This window comes from Chelonus insularis, unplaced genomic scaffold, assembly GCF_013357705.1.
Source record: "Chelonus insularis isolate UGA/USDA-ARS -01 unplaced genomic scaffold, ASM1335770v1 contig_422_pilon, whole genome shotgun sequence".
Classification (NCBI taxonomy): domain Eukaryota; kingdom Metazoa; phylum Arthropoda; class Insecta; order Hymenoptera; family Braconidae; genus Chelonus; species Chelonus insularis.
In genome coordinates, this window is record NW_023276573.1 from 69,323 (window position 1) to 88,832 (window position 19,510).

The following is a 19,510-nucleotide window of genomic DNA, read 5'->3' on the forward strand; positions in this document are numbered from 1 at the left end:
AATGTATATTATTCACAGTGATTGCTAGGTAATCAAAATAACTCATGTATTCAAGCTATGGCGAAAACTGGATTTATGGATATGAAAGAAATGGTAGCCCCTATCATCACATCTTGCCTTTTCGATTTATTATAAAAACCACTTACATTAAAAGAAACTCTCAGACTAAAATATCAAATAATAATATTTTTAATATTATTGATTTATAATTATTGTATCAACTGGAATTATTTGTTCCAGTATTTTTTAACAAATTGAAAGACTTTTAAACACTTTTTTCATTAACAGTCTTTTTTTCAGGATCTTTTTTTGTAATATCAAGACAATGTTTTTATTTTAATATTTATGCAACAATTAAATTAACCAACAAGAATATTTTGGTATTTTAATGTTTTTTCTGCATCAATGTCTGTTGGTAAGACAGCACTCTTCTCTCATGAGCGCATATGGTTTGAGAATATCCTTATTCGATCGTGCGGTGTATATTTTTAAGTTATTCGATGCCTCGTGTGTGATATTTCATCTCTTATATTTGTAAACATCAATATTGATTTAACATAGCCAGGTAATTTCCATTATATTATTAATAATCTTATTTCTTATTATTATTTACTTTTTATAATTACTCCAAAATTATATACGTACTTTACTAAAGTAAAACACATGATTCCGAGCATGAATAAAAATAAAAGGAATATTAAGATATATTTCTCAATATCATACACCATAAATGATAACAATAAAATATACTACTGAAGTAAATTATTGTATAATTGTTGAATATTGAAATAATAAAAATATTCTATCTATAAAATTTATAAGGTCTATATTAGGTTAGGTTGTGAGCAAACAGTTAGTTCGATGTAGTTACACAGTTGTCCACTACGTGGCATACCAGTAGATAATACGCACGAGTTTGAAACAAGTAATTTATACCGACATGTCAATAAAATAAAATTGTAGCACTTTTTCGTAATAAATATATTAAATCTACTAAACAACACAAATAAAAAATAGAAATAAATAATAAATAATAATAAATTGATAGTTATTAAGATAAAAAAAATACTGCTGGTAATATTAAACAGTACAATAACCATTGAAAGCATTAAGATGCATCAAGAGTAGTTTTAACGAATAAATATAATGTTGTATGATTATTTTAATTCGCAAATTTCCTTAGGATCGCGGAAAAACAAAGAACAGTGCGGTGAAATGTTGAAGCGTATAAATCGGGAGATAAAATTGAAGGAGAATGCGAGGTGAAGGGGGAAGGGTGAATCACAAGTGACGGTGGCGGATTGGCGGCCTAAGGCGTAGTTGCGGATTCTCGGCATGATGCCGGTGATTCGTGGTCTTAGTGCCCAGTAATCGGGCCCCTGGCCGCCATATTCCTCCCTCGTTTTCGTCCCTCTTCGACCTCTCTTCAGTGGCCAACTTCATCCTCTTGTTCATCGTGCGCCAGTGCCTGCGGCCGCAGTCTCTTTTCCTACACAGGTTTATCGTTTGATACAAGATGCGCGCTGTCCGGGTACCAAGAGCAATCTTGTGGTAAACACTGCAATCGCTCGATGCTGTCTGCATTAATATAATTAGTCACCGCGAGCACTCAAGCGTATTCAGTCGACTGAAGCTGCCGGAGGCATTTCACATATACTTAGAAAACACTGTCGGCTGAAGCTTAAGAATTATGGGTAGGAGGATTCGGGGCGTGCCGGAGACTGAAACCATTTTCATTTTCATCGGTGCAAACCAGGAGCGTGAATGCGAATATAGATACATGGTGTGTCTTTTAAGAAGGGCATAAAGATAAAAATACACTAAAAATGTTAAAACAAAACTGCCGCTTAAACCTATCATTCGAATACAAATTTACTTCATAATTGCCACTTCAAAACTTCCTTGATCATTTTTCGACTTCTGCTCAATAATACTCATTTGTTAACATAAATTATTCACCAGATATTTTTTTATTAAATAAACAGGTTGAGATTTACAAAAAGTAAGAAATTACTCTGAAAAATATTCAATATTTTTTTATAATAAAATAAAAATGTTTTCAATTTATTTTAAAAATCTGTCATTCCTGGAGAGATCGAAAATGTTTGTAATTACCTAAAAGTAAAGATCCACTCCAACTTCAGTACTTGACAATTAAAATAATGATAAAGTTTAACATGTCTGACTATAAAAATTTATACTACTTTTTTTCTCATCAAGTTATTTTAATTTATTTTCTTTGTTTTTATATTCTTCATCATTCTAGATATTTATCTAAAGAATCGAATGAGGAAATAGTCCGCGAGGCAATAAATTTAAATTTAAATCACCACGGAAACGATTTTATTAATTGCTAGTAATCAAAAAGTGATGTATCAGATCCTTTGATTTACTTAAACACAATAAAATAATATCATTCTGGTGATCAGTTAGATTCCCTTACTCGTTCTGCATTGCTACACTTATAATTATTTACTGTCGAATTCAGTATTTTCTCTTTCCTGACTTTGTCTGGATGAATAATATGTTACACATATGATTCGGGATATGCTACTTTTAGATTTGGTTTATTTATCTTAGTTTCATTCTTTCCGTTTTTCTATAAAATTCTATCGCCACCACCGACACGTTATTTTGTACTCTATAATATTCAACTCATCACCATAATTCACCTTCATTTCCACAGCATGCCTCCTAAGAAGGTTGAAGAACCTGAACGGAAGCCACTCATTGGCCGAGTGGGTACGAATCTGAAGATTGGTATCGTTGGAATACCCAACGTTGGTAAATCTACATTTTTCAACGTCCTGACAAAGAGTCAAGCTGCTGCTGAGAACTTCCCTTTCTGCACTATTGATCCAAATGAAAATAAGTATTCATATTTTTTCTATTTAATTTCACAAAAAAAAAAATCATTCTATTTCTATATCTATTGTTAACAATTCAAATATTATAACAAATAATCATAAACTTTTTATCTTATGTATAATTTTTGTTTAAGCACGTCGTGTACCAGTCCCAGACGTCAGGTTCGACTACTTGTGCGAATACTTCAAACCAGTGAGGTATGAGAGAAACAATCCATCATTATCAAACTTTGATCAATAAAAGTCAAATACATTGAAGGAATATTTTATATTATTATCAATATCAGTAACTATATATATATACATATATACACAACGAGCCCTCGAAGAGGAAACGATTCGGAATAACTGTCGACATTTCCATACGTCTTCGCCTTTATCGTACACAGCAAAAGGGAACTCAGAATGAGTGAGATGAGAGTCACGTTTCTAGAAACGTGATCTGCAATGCAGATTATTCCAAATTCTCCTCTAAAATATACTGACACACCAAACATCAACTTTGTAAATTGTGCAACCGACAATATAGTCTCCCTATTGATGATTGCTTTGCAGAACAGACTGCGACAAATCTCCCAAGACTGTTAATAGTTAGTACTTTGCTGTTTTTAACTATTATTCAATTATTAGAATATAATTTAAAAAAATATTTTTAATAGTTAAAATAAATGCTATTATTTTTACATTGATTCTTCATCAACTAAACTGATTCTTTTACTTAAAAAAAATTTTATTCAACTCTATACAATAGTTGATCAGCAAATAAAGATTTTCAACAACCTTGCATGTGAGTTTCTATTGATATAAGAAACTGTGAAGGGTAAGTGGAATCGGTAGAAGATCAAAGATTCAAACTGAAAACGTAGTAGTTGTTTTGCAGTTTATTTTCAACGCCAGACCGCGTTATTTTAGTTTACGGCACGTGTTGTAGAATCCAACGGGCCGTAATAAAAGCTAACTAATCGGTACTCCCTCCTATCACTTCCACTGACATCTCTTCAAAGGCTAATTGTTTAATGAGGTCGGCATTAGCATTTAAATGCATTGTCACAGTGGATTCTGTCTCTCATTTAACACCCCTAATCTAGTCCACACGTGAACTTTGTCCTTTGATCCACAATTCAACATAATGCATATGTATATTGATGTATATACATATATATGTATATATATTTTTTAAGTTCATAATTAAAAATTTCAATGAATAACATCAAAACTTAAACTAAAAAATACATTTGTTTAAAAACTCTTGGTCAATATAATCTAATTAAAGGTACTTCGAGAAATTCTTTGCCAATAAACAGCAAATATAATTTAATATCAATGTAAATTATGTATTATATTTATCACAAGTATAATAATACTTTTTTTTTTATTTCAGTAAAGTACCAGCTTTTTTGAATGTAGTTGATATTGCGGGACTCGTAAAAGGTGCTGCTGAAGGACAAGGTTTAGGAAATGCATTTCTTTCTCACATAAATGCTTGCGACGCAATCTATCATTTGACCAGTAAGTTCAAGTTTCACTATTTTTTCTCCTAATGTTTAATATTCTTTATTATTTCTGTACTATATTTTCAATAATTCATTATATACAAGAGTAACACAAAATAATTCCTGAACTATCATTTGATCACCTTGGTGTATAATTAAAAAACAATAGCAACTCCAGAGATGCCAATAGTAATCTATAAATGATTTCACAAGCAGCAAAATTAATCTCTTTATAACTTTCATACCATATGTAATTTTACTACGCAGTCAATTGTATGTCAAAGGTCGTGGCCGAGACTCACCCTTTATTTTGCAGCGTACAAATACGTAGCACTCATATCACAGAATATATGTTAGATGAAATAAGAGAGAGTATGTTTGCTTATTGAAGTAACGGACCATTAATATTTTCTTGTAGAATTACTGCTGGAAAAAATGACAGCGGGAAACGTGTCTAGTAATTGAATTAGAGAACCGATAACGGTTGCGTGTCACTTCATCGTTTGATAATTATGGTTATGAGTCTTTTATGCGTGTTATTTTGTACTATTCCGTTATCCTTATTTATTTGTCAATTTTATATAATTAGTCATTAACTCATGAAACCATAAACTTTTAAAAATACACAGATTCTCAAGTTAACATTTGAAAATTTTCTTAATTAACAAATTACTTTGAAGATCATTTTTACTTTAATTTAATTGAATTATATTGGTATAGCTGTAATTTATGATTTTTTTTTTTTTAATTTTTTTCTAAATGTTCTTATCAAGGAATTCAGTCACAAAAGTACTTTCTACAAATATTTTTTATTCAATAACTACACCAATTACCTGCACACAAGTTAACAAACTGGTATATTAACAATGACGATTGTTATCCTACTCTAAAAGGCCTATTATAAAGTCTATAGTTAGCTCAAAATTTTCTGCTACATTTAGAAATTGAAGTCACTTGCATTATTTATTTTCATGTTTAACAACTATTACACTTAGTTTCATAGTTGGCTACTTAGTAGAAAAATTCAACAACATTTGTAACGGTTAGTACACTCTATTTTAAGTTTAGAGAACAATGAAATTGGTATAATTTTATTCAATTAAGTTATAAGAAAAAATTGCTTAGATTATATCAAAACCGGTCCAGTAGTTGAACCCACGCTGATCATATAGACAGATGCAAGAGGAGAATTTATATTATAAAATCTATTCATGAGGAAACACTTTTTGATAAATAAATTCTTTTTTTGATTAAAGGAGCTTTTGAGGACGATGATGTAACTCACATTGAAGGAGATGTCAATCCAGTAAGAGATTTGGAGATTATTAGTGAAGAATTACGATTAAAAGATGTCGAAATGTTGAATGCACATCTTGAGAAATTAGAAAAATTAGTCGTTAGAGGTAATGACAAGAAGCTGAAACCTGAATATGTGAGTAAAAATAAATAAATCTTCCACAAATAAAAGAATTTTTTTTTTTTAACAAAAATTTCATTTCAAGTGGAATATTATTATAAATTTCATCAACAATTTCACCACTTGGAACTAAAAACCATATCTTCTGTTAACCACAACTAATTTAATTTTTAATTAATTTTCCAACTAAATCGCTTGATTATTATACCAAAGTGCAATAAGAGTTAGAAATTATAACGATTTAAACATTTGGCTTTCTAAAGCTTTAAAGACTTGATAAATACATTCAATATATTACAAATCGTGATAATATATTATTCCTTCAAAATTACCGTCAATGTATTTTGTACTTTTTTTATATAATCACAAACTCTTCAATAGATCTTAAATATCACAAGGTGTATAAAATTACCGTAAAGATTGAGCCTTCACATATATTTATGGTTCCTGGAACGAACCAATTGAAGGACTGAACCTCTTTATTAATCAACTAACAATAATGGTCCACCTTTTTTGTAATTTGCGTAAACTTTTGAGTAGACAAACATTTGCTGTTTGTAAGATAGTTAGCACTGCTTTATTTGCCCCACCTTAGTTTGGCACGCTCACTTAAATCAGTACTTTGAAGTCCATAATGACGTCTACTCAACCACACTGAATTGCATGCGGACAATAAGCTTCAATACATTTGAGCTTATTATTGTAATACCCTTAAATCAGAAATTGGTATAAATAACAATCAAAGTTTTCTTATTTATTTCATAAATTAGATTTATTTAACTAAACTAAATTTCTTATTGCTTTCAGGATACTCTCCTTAAGGTAAAAACAGTTTTAGTAGAAGAAAAGAATCAAATTAGATTTGCTGATTGGTCTGCAGCTGATGTATGTATATTTTATAAATAATTATTTATTACAATAACTTATTAATTATTGAAAATAATTAATTAGTCATGATATAAATTTTTTTTTTTTTTTTATGATTTCAGATTGATGTTCTCAACAAATATTTATTCCTCACAGCGAAGCCAGTAATTTACTTGGTAAATCTCTCTGAAAAGGACTATATTCGTAAAAAAAATAAATGGTAAATATCCTATTCTTTGTAGTCTAGTTGTAAATAACGTTGAAAATGCATCTCTTTGAAACTGATACGTCACGTATGATGTTTATTTAACGTTTTTATTACGTTGTCGTAAAAGCTTTTGAAGTTAAAACTATATACGTAGATATATATTGATAATATATTCACAAAACTAGTTTAAATCGAACGCATTTTACATAGAATACATAGTTATTGGTTTTCACTGAAATAGAAATGTCGTGCGTTGTCAAATGCATTCGTTCGCACCTTTATTATGATCCTTGCAAGTGTGTTGTATATGCCAATAGAGTAGTTTTACATTTTTTATTTAATTTTTTAAAATATAGTATCAATAATATTTTGTTCTATAGGTTGATAAAAATAAAAGAATGGGTTGACAAAAATGATCCTGGAGCTCAATTGATCCCGTTCAGTGGAATATTCGAAAATAAAGTAATCGATATGACTGAAGATGAACGAAAGAAGTACTTTGAGGAACATAAAGTTACAAGGTAAGAAAAAAAAAAAAGATATAATAAAATAATTGAAAGTATTTATATCGTCATAAAACCGCGAATACTTTCTTTCATGTCTCACAATTCCCACGAAATTTTCGTCTTAGACTAAGCACTATAACGGCTGTAAATAATGGAAGGGTTCTCTTGATGTCTAGACTTATCCTTTCCGTTGAGAATCTATAAAGCAGTCATCACTCGCCACAAAACATTATATTTTTACAAACTGTTATTCAAATTCTTGCCAAATTGCATAAAAACCTTTTTATTTCGTGATGGAGGGTATAATAATGTTTGAATACCCGAGTGAATCAGCCAGTAGGTCATCTATAGCTAGAGGGTGGTAGTGCATACGATGTATTTTATTAAATGGTCTTAAATCCTTTTATATTAGTAATTTGTTTCGCTCAATAATTACAGATTAAACTTAAACTGTATCAAATAAAAATCTATATTCTTTGTAGATCAAAGATAATGTTGAGAACATTTAAATTTTAATATTAGTTTAATGGTCTTTTCATCTTTCAATTATTTCCTGCTTTTGATCTATTAACAAAAAAAGTTTTAAGTAATTTTAAACTCTTGTTAAGGCAAAGAGTCTACTATTAACAAAGTTCAATAGCATTCAATAAATTTATATTGCAAATGTACTAGTTTTCAACAACTTTGTTCTGTAATTGGTCACTTATGTATGTAAAAAAGTGCATAAAATGGGCATATATTTAGCACACATTTTTTACTTGAAATATTATTTTTCGATATGATATTAGTGATTTTATTACGTGAAATTATAAAATAAGTTTATGACTTTTCCAACAAAAAAAAAATAAATATTTTAGACTTTACATAGCTTTACATTTAGTTTTCTTTTATTTCCTGTAAATATGTATTTTATTACCTTTTAAAATTCATTTTCAAAGTTGTTAAAAATTTTTAAAGAGTTCATTTGCAACTAATTAAAATACCCATAATTTTTATCTTAGAAACTATCAAGTATTTTATACAATGTAAAAATAATTTTTTATGTGAAAATGGTTACAATGCTTTTTAATTTGAGTTAAAATTAAAATTTGGATAATGTATTAAATCTGCTATATGTAAACTGATTCAAAGAAATAATTGGACAAATTAAAAACCTAAATTCCAATTGATGGATCCAATTATTTTTTTGTAGTCAATAATACGGAAATTACTTCCGATAGATTTCAACATTGATTGTTAACCTGAGAATCGAAATATAAATTCCAATGATGTCTACTGGTCATCTGAAATGATTCTATGACGAACCACCTAGCAATCAAGAGACTGGTATGATTTTATTTTGAGACCACAAGATCACTGGGCCCTCGAAGTAGGACCCTCAGTCAGAATGATAAAATTGCAGTATTAAGTCGTTCGTTTTATGTGTATTCTCTGAAGTCCCGAAGTCTCACCGTCCATGTCGGATGGCTCTTGACGTATACCCTGTCATTAGACGATATTTAGTCCAAGACAATCATTCTTCACGGTCACAAAACTCTTTTCAAGACAATTGCTCGATTTCATAATGAACCTAAGCCTTGAAAAATTTTTCGCCGTTATATTTTGCAATGACTTCTAAATTCTTATAAAAATCTTCAATGAGTACCATTAATTGTAAAAAAAATGATTCCAATATTAATTTTGTTACAGCGCATTGGAGAAAATCATAGTTCAAGGATACAAAGCACTGCAGTTGCAATACTTTTTTACTGCTGGACCTGATGAAGTAAAAGCTTGGTCTATTCAGGTAATTGATAGTAAAAAAAAAAAATTTCAAACCTACGATTTTTTTTACTAATATATATAAAAAATTAATAAAATTAATGAATGATAAAAATGATATATTTAATATTTATAAAGATTATAAATTAAATCAAGTTTATAATAACAGTTATTAAATAATAAGCAATCATTAATTGCAAGTAATTTATAACGATTGATGACAAAAATTAATTTACAGAAAGGAACAAAAGCTCCTCAAGCCGCAGGACGGATCCATACTGATTTTGAAAAAGGCTTTATCATGGCAGAAGTAATGAAGTTCGAAGACTTCAAAAATGAAGGCTCTGAAGCAGCAGTTAAGGTATTATAAATATTGTAGTAAATTATATTGAACATAATTTGATACCATTGATGGAATCTAATAAATATAAATGATGGTTTGTCGTTACAGGCAGCTGGAAAGTACAGACAACAAGGTCGACATTATGTAGTTGAGGATGGCGATATTATATTGTTCAAGTTTAATGCTGGTGCAGGATTGAAAGAGGGAAAGAAAAAGTGATAACACGCCCATTTGATTTTACTGCTTATGAGTCTGTATATCGACATAATTTAATTTTTGCAGTATAAAGTATAATGAGTGCATTACTTAAATGATTCCTAAAAATTCATTTTTAATATATAAAATATTGTCATCATCATCATGTTTTATAAAAATTACCATGCTTTCTCAGAGATTTGTTTAAATCTTTAATATCCACAAAAAATGCCATTATTTTCACAGAATTTTTTTTATTGAATAGATGTCAATAAAAATTTTTAAATGGTCATCAATATAAGAATTTATTATCTTTTAATTTGTTCTAAAACAATTGAAATTCACTTAAATTACGATTGAATAATTAAAGACAGATTTAATTAAAATCACATAAAAGTAAACTAATATTTTTAATTTTTTCAAAAATCATAAAATTTCAATTCTTAAATAACTAGCGTTATCTTACGGACATAACATTAAGTATTTAGGTATTCACACAATTATCATTCATCATCATACTATGGTCATAAAACTGTTCTGATAGCAATTTACCTTCATTGCTTTTCTGAAACATACATTATCAACTGTAAAATAAAAAGTCTACACGTAATGCATTACGCACATGTTCAGTCTGCTGACAACACACGTAGTAAGATTTTTAAATACTCCTATTATATGAAGTACATATGTATGACAAAGATTACAATTGTTATATTTCTTATTTCTAAAATATGAATTATCAAGTACGATGGATATTTATCGCAGCATTTCTTGTAAGTTACTACTGTTATATTAATATTTGTATCAGATAAAATAATTCTTATTTGCAATTATAATAAATTTATTGCAGGACTTATTCGCTGTTAGCCTAATATTACCATCTCTGTCAGCACATTTGAAAACTTTACAAGCATCATACTTGATGATCGGAATGATGACTTCTATCTATGCTGCGACACAATTATTAAGTGGACCAATAATTGTGAGCCTATTTACTATCTAAAAAGTAATTAAACTTGCAACAGTATCTCATTAATAATATTTTTATTCTTCAGGGAAGTTGGAGTGATAAGATTGGACGTCAAAAAATATTTATAATAAGCTATTTCATTGTTGGATGTTGTTATCCTATTATAGGAATATTGAAATCATTATATCTTATTTTATTCCTTCGTGCAATAATGGGTATTACAAAATGCTTCATTCAATTCAATTATTTAAATTAAACTACGTAATCAGATGAATTTTAATTGCATCTAAATTATTGTTATTTCAAAGGAATATTCAAACATGGTCAAGTTTTATTACGCACAATGATTACTGATCAAACACCAATTAAACAACAACCATTATTATTTGGTCGATTAAAATCAGTAGCAGGAATCAGTTTTACAATAGGTCCTGCAATTGGAGGTCATATAGCTGAACTTGATAGAGGATTCTTTTACATATCATGCTGTACAGGAGCTTTATTAGTGATTAATAGTGGTTAGTGAAATATTATTCATTCTCAAGTAGTATAAAATTCATTTAATAACTATTTTTGTTATTATTTTCAGTGATTGGATACATATATTTTAGAGATTTACCACGCATTAATTCAATCGATCAATCAGAAACAAAATCAGATTCTGTAGGAATCATTGATGCAATTAAAAATTTAATGAATATTAAATGGTTAATGTTTGGTGAAATTTTTCTTTTAAAATTTATGTTAGATATGTCAACAGGCATTTATCATTCGAATTACAATCTTAAAATTCAAGAAAAATTTGATTTATCTCCTAAACTCTCCGGATATACAATAGCATTCCAGAGTCTTGTTGGAGTATTGACAGGCATTTTTGTAGAAGATATAAATAACAAATTATATAAAAATGATGAAAATTATTGTAAACGTAATTTACATGGATTTTTATTTATGTCAATTGCATACCTGGGAATATATTTTGCAAGTCATTTAAGTGTTTTTTTGTTTTGGACTGTAATATTAAAAACAAGTCACATGTTCCTTCGAATTATATTAACTGATATGTTAATGAGAAAGTGCCCTACGAATCATACAGGATCGGTGACAGGTACAGCTAACAGTGTTTCTAATTTAGCAAGGCTTGTAACACCTTTGTTAGCTGGATTAGTTGAAGATATGTGGGAAAAGAATAGTACAAATTTTCTGGCAGCTGTAATTTCTACTATTGGAGTTGGTATTTCTTTTTCGATTAAATCCACAGATTTGAGAAAAAATCAATAGAAAAATTATGACATTTCTATAAGATAAATTATTAATAATATAAAAAATTTAACTTGGTGAGATAAATTTTTTTAATCATGAATTGTTTATTATAGAAGTATTAAAAATAAAGAAAAATTTACATTAAACAATAATATATATTTCTATGTGGAATACATATTCTAAAAACAAAAAACATAAATTTAATCACACATTTGAAAAAGATATACTCATTTGACGCTAGTATTTTCATTTTTTTGTAATCCAAGCTTTCTGGGAAGTTTTCCACTATTGAAATCATCAATGATTTTATTAAATTCTTCTCGAAATTGCTCATTATCATTTCCTAATCTTTCAGGAAACATTTGACAATATTTCTCAGAATTTCCTGGTAAATTGAACCAATAAAATAAACCTACTGGAAAAGCAAGGTACATTCCCATTCTTGCAACTTCTAATTGCCAATTTCCCATAGCGACGTTTACTGTGAATACAAATACGTTTAATTAATGAAAAATTTAATAATATATCAGTTTACTAATTAAAATAACGAAAAGAAAATTATTTTTGTATGTTGTAATATATTAAAATCCACAGTTGCATAAACTTACATCACTTTTATTGTGACAATTGTAACTAGTGGAACACAATAATTTATTACCAATTAGATAAAGTAAATAAGTTGTCTATATATTTAACAATAACATTAGAATATTTTAATACTATTATTGACTAATAGATTGTTTTTCAATACATCATTTTACTACAAAAAAAATATTTGTTGTGATTCTTACTCTTTTTATTTACCAACAGAAAACTTTATTCCATGATGATTAACTGATAAGAGGGCAGCATATGTAAAGGATTCTATACATAGTACAATACAAAATATGGTTGTGTTGGTAATTACATAAGAAAATAAAAAGAAATTGAGCACCACTTTCTGTACATATTTCTCTCACTAGAAAATGTGTAGTTTGAGCACCTTTTTATCATACACCATGTATTATAAAATTTATGTAACTTCATTTCAATGAGAAATATTTTTTAATAATAACTTTATAAATAAAAAGGTACACGATATTATTTTTCAATCACCAAGACATTAAGATTGATAATATATAATCATAAATACATATTTTTCTAGATGAAAAAATAGTGTACCTTCACGAATTAAAGAGCATTACTTGTGTTTCTTTGTCTTTTTTAATTAGTAATTAATCCGTTTTTGACATCTAGATACGAGTATGGGTTCTGGTCAAAGTGCTAGAAAGTTGACGATTAACAATGAAGAAGGAGTTATTCAAATTTCCAAGGATCTTGTGCAAAGACTGACTCAAAATAGTCAACAGGCAGCTAGTTCAAGAACTGATCCGTCACCTACTGGTGAAACTCAAGAAAAAGTATCAACTAAACCAATAGAACCTCATCAAAAACCATTACCACAGCCCGCAATATCACCTCAAGTTAGTTCTGCTGGTTTAGGACACCCTGGTTATTCAGTTCCAGAATATACCATTACTGCTTATAAATTACTACAACAACAAGAAAAAGAACTTCAAAATCAAGAACAATATTGGCAGCAACGTCTTGCTAAACTACAAATGGATAATGAGAGAATAAATAAAATCTTCCAGGATGAGTACAACAGAGCTGTTAATGATATTATGACTGCCCCTGGTACTTACACATTTCTTTATGATTAATAGTTTGATTTTAAATATTTATTTATTTTTTTTATTATTTTCATATTTAGGTCAAAAGAATATCAATATTGACACAGCAGTTCCACCATGTATTACAGAAAGGGAAAAAATTATTAAATGTTACCAAACGAATCCAAAAGAAATATTAAAGTGTGCAAATGTAGTCCAAGAGTTCAGCAATTGTGTGGATCAACATCGAACACAAATAATTTCTACTCAGTGCTAATACATGAGAGTAATGACTCATAATACTGTCAAAACTGGCTGTTTTCTGATAAAAATAATAACTAGTTTCCAATAATGTATAATGTGTTTAATAGAGAATATTTAACAAATGGAATAACAATTTTAAAAATTAAATTATTTGCAACGTTATTTTAAATTCATTGATACATTTGAAGAAAGAAGAAAAATAAAATTTTTGCTTGTCAAAACTCATAGTTAAAATTGTAATTTTGTTTATTAGTTATTGAATATAATTTATTAAAATTAAATCTGTGAGTTTTGTGTACCAATGAATATTAAAACAATTAAACTCTGTTCAAGTTCTAAGTTTTTATAGATAAGACTTCAAAAAATGAATCATTTATTTTATCTTTATTTATTCAATTACAAAATGCCATATTTTTTTATTTTTAAATCTGATGTGCCTTTTTAATAGAATAGAAAAATCATTAATTAGTTTTACAGTATAAATGATATTATTAATAAATCTTAGTTAAATCTAATAAATTTTCCCAAATGCTCTTTTTGAGAATCTCAAATAACTATTTTACATTATAAAAGATAATATATTTATAATTTTAGTTAAGTTATTTAAAATTGAATCATGTAACTCTTAATTCCTATAGAAATATTAAAAAGTACGGCTAAATAAATTAACAGCATTTAACAGATTATGAGATGAATCCAACATTATATCAACATAATAAATATAGAATATATTTGGAATAAAAAAATGAAATAATAAAATGGTAAAACAATGTGAGAAATAATGATCAACATTGAACTTAATCACTTTTTTTGTTGGTGTCAGCAACTTTCGTCAATTTCCCATGCTCTTCCATAAGCCTATCATATTCTCTAGCAAGAGAATCAGCTTGAGATTTCAAAGCTTCCTTATCTTTCTTTTCTTTCTTAAGTTCACTTTCAAGCTCTGAATTTGTTTTTGTTAAATCAACTATCTGAGTTTTTAACTCTGTGACAACTTTATCATGAGCTTCATTAGAATCATTTTGAGCTGTTTCTCCTTTTTGAGATAATAAACTTCTAGCAGTGGTAGTTGCTGATTGTGCTTGACGCATTGCTGCTTCACTTTGTGCTAAAAGAACTGCTTGAGTTGAGATAAGAATTATAAGACGTCTGATAACTAGACTGAGAAACAAAGCGAAGCCAGAAATGTAAAAGTTCCTTTGAGCACGAAATAGTCTCATATTACCTAAAATAATAATATTAGCAATTATATGTCTAATATACCAATTCTTTCAAAAGTGTAAATAAATATTACAAAATATTTTACCTTGCATCTCAGCATCTAAATGACCATGTTCATTATACTCTGCTCTTGAATACTTATTCATTTCTCTAATGGCATCTAATAAGAACAAAACTAAGATGGCTAATAAAATGAAGAAATAAAACGAAGCTTGGCTGCTTAAAGTTTGAAGGAATCGTGATTTGAAAAGTTTTTGCCATCTTGTAGGTGATGCCACTGGCAATACTAGCAAAAGTACAATAAATATTTCAAAATAAAGAAATGATGCAATCAATGTCCACTGTAAACTCATGATAATTTTGTTTTTCAACAGTATTATCAATGACAATCTGAAACAACAAAAAAATGGCAATTATTAAATTAACTATTATTATAGATCTTAAATTTGAAAGCGATAAATTTATGCATGACATATAAAATGCAATGATTATTATTACAAAATTACTGTTATTTATACTGCAGAACTTACAATAAGTAAGTTGTTGGTAATACCTTAGATAATATAACTTTAGAATAACTGATTTAATAATTGTCGAAGATTTCAATAATTAATTGAAATAACTGCGAATTAAACTGAATTTGTTAATAACTTTTACAACCGTTATAAATTTTTAACCAAAAAAAGCGTGATGATGTGGATGTGTATCATTCGAAGAACGTCTTAATATTACCGGTGCAAAGTGCGAATACGCTTAATTTATTAATAATCTGTATGCAATGACGTCACATATAAAAAGATCAGCTAAAATTTGTCTTATAATACAATTAACAATTTAATAAAGAAATTTTTTTAGTTTATTAAGGTGATCACAAATATTCTAAATAAAAAAAATCAATCATCTTTTTTGACTTAACGCCCTAAAATACACCATTTAATTATTTTCTTGAGCTTAAAATAGTTGCCTATTTGAAATAAGAAAAGTCAAAAAACTCACCTGTATACATATAATAGAAGCAACCAAACAGTAAATTTCGGATTATATATATTTACTCGAAGATTCTCGGAGAGAAATTGATAATACACGATAATACCCGAACCAAAGAATATATAAATACAATCTGAGTCGGTTAGGTTAGTCTAGAAAAACTATCGTAGCGCCATGCATAGTCGATTGATGTACTAAATACATTGTATGACGCTAAATTTTCAGATCTGGGCTTCTATTTGACGTAATATTCTTAGATTTTGTTTCAAGTGTAAAATTAATTATTATTTTCATAAACAAAAACAAAACTCTTAATATGATGGGAGCTAAATTCCCTCCCTGTTCAACGATAACAGGAAAAGTAACTTGTTGCGTACCAAACTGTGATAGTCGAACAGATAAAAATTTAGAATTAAGATTTCACAAGTTTCCACCAGAAAATAAGTATTTTGTAAAATTCAAAAATGATTTAGGTATTTTTGAAAAAACTGATGCGTTTGATGCATGGAAAAAAGTATTAAAAATGGAAAATGTAATTCCTAGTATGAAAGTTTGCTCACTTCATTTTCAAATGGACGATTATTTATTACCACGTAAGTGTATCACATACAAAAGATATATTAAATTTTTATTTTTGTAATAATATGTTTATACTATAGGCTTTCCTTATACTGAAACTAGAAGAAGAGTTTTGAAGAGAACAGCAGTACCATCTTGTAACTTACCAATAATTTCACAGTCGGAAGAAGCTGAATTACGAAAAAATAAAAAAGATTCAACAAAACAAGAAATAAAAGTTGACGAAGACGAAATTATTTATGAAGAATTCTTGGAGGATGAAGAATACTTGATTGATCATGGAGAAATAGGTGATATACGACCCGAATCATCTACTAAACATTTGATGCACGATGCTCAGGTTCAAGTAGATTTAGGTTTTACAAAAAATAATTTTTCTAATTTTATCACCTCTAACGATGAGCTTAAAATTTCCACTGGAATTGAATCTTTTGAAGTTTTACAAACTATTGTGCACATTGTTGAAATAAAATATGGTGATAAACTAAAGCCTCGTGATGTGGAGATGAGTATCTGCGATAGAATAATAATGACATATGTTAAATTGAAACAGAATTTATCTTATAGTTTTCTAGCTGTTTTATTTAAGTGCCAGTCAGAGAAAGACTGCCAACGAATCTTCTCGGAAATGATAAAAATATTGCGTAAATGTTTAAACGTAGTTATAAAATGGCCTTCTAAAGAATCAATTTCTAAAAATTTGCCTAAATGTTTTGAAAAGTATAGAGATGTTCGAGTTCTTCTTGACTGTATAGAAATTCATATTCAGCAGCCTGATAATGCATTTAATCAGATGATTACTCATTCTACTCCTGAAGAATCGAGAAACTGTAAATTTATGATCGGAGTAACACCAGCAGAAAATATTTGCTATATTAGTAGAGCTTATGAAGGATGTACAAGTGATGAGACCATATTTGCAAACAGTGATATAATGACTTTGTTGGAACGAGGTGATGCTATTATAGGCAAGAGCGATTTTAACATTGATAATATTTGTGAATTAAATGGTTGGAAGTGTTATCGACCAACGCTTTCAGAAAAAGCTCCAAAATTTAATGGTTCATCAACGTGTGATATTAATAAAGCAAGAGTTCATGTTGAACGATCAATTCAACGAATAAAAGACTTTAAAATCGTAGAAAAGGCAATATCAAGTTATCTTATTCCACTTATAAAAGATATGTTTATGGTTATTTGTGCAACAGTTAATTTAAATTCTCCATATATTAAAAAAGATGAATTTATGGAAACTACAGAAGTATAATTTATAATGCTAAGTGTAATTATTATTTAATTATTTTAATTAATGTATGTGGTGTTATAATAATTGAATAAATTTTCTATTTTTTAATAATTTAATAGCTTATTAATAACAATGACATGTAACATAAATTTCATAAATACTTTTCAAATGTTGATGCTATTAGTACTGGTGGATCCAGTCTGTTATAAAATATACAGCACAAACAATCGCCTGCCTCCGTTTGTACTTACATTAACTATTTTATATATATATTATAATTTAAAAATACATTTAAACTATTTTGATTAATATGATATTTAATTTTTCTGTATATTGATTTAATTTATTATTTAAAATTATTAGGTTTCATAAAAATCATGTGATCAAAAGCCAATCAAATTATCAATATGGTTGCTATTATAGATAGATGTCACCTCTTACTTCCGGAAAGCGGTCGCTTCCCCAACCGAACGCTAACCAGCGTTCATTTTCTTTGGTACCATGTTGAGGTTTAGATGGGCATATCAATGTTACGGTGCATTTCTTTTTAGTAAGTATATTTTCTTCTATAATTCCATTCAATAATTTTACTTGAAACAAATTAAAAATAATGTATTCATTTAATATAACTTATAATTATATGGTAAAAATTATTTCAACTTTATGTACTGCATTTTTATACATTTTCTCAACTAGCCACGTGTTGCTAAAATGATGATACCTTTTTCAGACTAGAGTTTCTGAATCTTCTAAAACTTCCATGATTGTTAATTTGCTCTGAAATAATTACTACACATAATAAATTTATGGAATAAAATTATCATTTTTGTTTAAAGAGATATAAATTTTACAGAAATGGACGATCCATGAGCATCGGATAAGTAGTTCATGAAAAAAGGACATCATGGGTTGAAATTCTATAACTGTAAGTTTATTTAAAAATTATAACTAATACGAAAAAATTTCATATCAAAAATAAATATGATGATACTTGAATATTTTTGAAAAGCTCTTAAGAAATAGAGTTTGATGTTGTCTAGCCAAAAGGATACTGAAATTAAATAAATTCTAAAATTATTATTATTTGAAAATAAAGGTATATATTAATAATAAATTATGTAAATTTAATTTTTTAGATAATAGAACGATGACTAATGCGACTATCCAGATGAATATTTGAGTTCACAAGTTCATATGAATACACGATGTAGCTTAAATATTAAGGTGAAGTATTGTTTTATTTACTAAATTTACTAAGGCACGTTCGTTAGATCCGTCTCGGTTTTCTTAAGAGACGCTTGAGTCATTGGCGTGCAATAATATGCAATACCTTCTTATCAGTTTCCATTCTTAACGTTTTCACTCCTTTTGAGAATATATTTATCAGAGTGCATATAAAGCGTTAAGAAAACTGACGAGTGGACATTACATTCATTATTATAATACTTAAATGATATCTTTTCTAATCTGAATACAATTAAATATTTCAGATGATCGAGTAGCAGCCATCTTCCTGTTCCTGGTCAAAATTCAGCGAGGAATTCATGACATAAATAGAAATTTTTTTTTTCCAACTGTAATGAAAGAATAAAAAATTTTTGTAAAAATGAATAAAATTCACATTTAATTTTAAATCTTTTTTCGTATTTATTGAAAAGACGTTTCATTCAC

The 19,510-nt window shown here is 28.1% G+C and overlaps 5 protein-coding genes, 1 long non-coding RNA gene and 1 other non-coding gene across 9 annotated transcripts; 6 read left to right on the forward strand and 1 right to left on the reverse strand.

The window, feature by feature from the left end:
* Positions 1-437: 437 nt before the first annotated feature.
* Positions 438-9,854, forward strand: LOC118069655 (obg-like ATPase 1). The gene is made up of 11 exons (XM_035087916.1): positions 438-565; positions 2,687-2,868; positions 3,005-3,065; positions 4,249-4,376; positions 5,617-5,792; positions 6,585-6,662; positions 6,767-6,864; positions 7,233-7,373; positions 9,048-9,144; positions 9,358-9,480; positions 9,571-9,854. The coding sequence occupies exons 2-11, from the start codon at positions 2,688-2,690 to the stop codon at positions 9,679-9,681; spliced, it is 1,194 nt and encodes a 397-aa protein (XP_034943807.1). The 5' UTR covers positions 438-565; position 2,687; the 3' UTR covers positions 9,682-9,854.
* Positions 9,855-10,133: 279 nt separating this feature from the next.
* Positions 10,134-11,979, forward strand: LOC118069661 (major facilitator superfamily domain-containing protein 9-like). The gene is made up of 5 exons (XM_035087925.1): positions 10,134-10,430; positions 10,508-10,639; positions 10,713-10,842; positions 10,936-11,145; positions 11,217-11,979. The coding sequence occupies exons 1-5, from the start codon at positions 10,389-10,391 to the stop codon at positions 11,906-11,908; spliced, it is 1,206 nt and encodes a 401-aa protein (XP_034943816.1). The 5' UTR covers positions 10,134-10,388; the 3' UTR covers positions 11,909-11,979.
* Positions 11,980-12,811: 832 nt separating this feature from the next.
* On the forward strand, positions 12,812-13,930 carry Chchd3 (Coiled-coil-helix-coiled-coil-helix domain containing 3). Its single transcript, XM_035087930.1, has 3 exons — positions 12,812-12,960; positions 13,127-13,567; positions 13,644-13,930. The coding sequence occupies exons 2-3, from the start codon at positions 13,135-13,137 to the stop codon at positions 13,817-13,819; spliced, it is 609 nt and encodes a 202-aa protein (XP_034943821.1). The 5' UTR covers positions 12,812-12,960; positions 13,127-13,134; the 3' UTR covers positions 13,820-13,930.
* A 282-nt stretch (positions 13,931-14,212) lies between these two features.
* On the reverse strand, positions 14,213-16,176 carry LOC118069662 (B-cell receptor-associated protein 31). 3 transcript variants are annotated; one of them, XM_035087926.1, is made up of 3 exons: positions 16,024-16,176; positions 15,113-15,417; positions 14,213-15,031 (listed from the first exon to the last, which is right to left on the reverse strand). In XM_035087926.1, exons 2-3 carry the CDS (start codon positions 15,378-15,380, stop codon positions 14,604-14,606), a joined length of 696 nt encoding a protein of 231 aa, XP_034943817.1. In that variant the 5' UTR covers positions 15,381-15,417; positions 16,024-16,176; the 3' UTR covers positions 14,213-14,603. The 3 variants fall into 3 exon arrangements, with proteins under 3 accessions (XP_034943817.1, XP_034943820.1, XP_034943818.1); XM_035087929.1 differs by lacking the exon at positions 16,024-16,176 and adding an exon at positions 15,581-15,875; XM_035087927.1 differs by lacking the exon at positions 16,024-16,176 and adding an exon at positions 15,558-15,875.
* A 51-nt stretch (positions 16,177-16,227) lies between these two features.
* LOC118069660 (uncharacterized) lies at positions 16,228-17,905 on the forward strand. Its single transcript, XM_035087924.1, has 2 exons — positions 16,228-16,607; positions 16,674-17,905. Exons 1-2 carry the CDS (start codon positions 16,331-16,333, stop codon positions 17,858-17,860), a joined length of 1,464 nt encoding a protein of 487 aa, XP_034943815.1. The 5' UTR covers positions 16,228-16,330; the 3' UTR covers positions 17,861-17,905.
* Positions 17,906-18,292: 387 nt separating this feature from the next.
* Positions 18,293-19,473, forward strand: LOC118069673 (uncharacterized). The gene is made up of 4 exons (XR_004690671.1): positions 18,293-18,389; positions 18,693-18,764; positions 18,976-19,063; positions 19,330-19,473. It is a non-coding gene; the product is annotated as an uncharacterized lncRNA (long non-coding RNA).
* Positions 19,097-19,266, forward strand: LOC118069685 (small nucleolar RNA SNORA53). The gene has a single exon (XR_004690673.1). It is a non-coding gene; the product is annotated as a small nucleolar RNA SNORA53 (small nucleolar RNA).
* Positions 19,474-19,510: the final 37 nt, after the last annotated feature.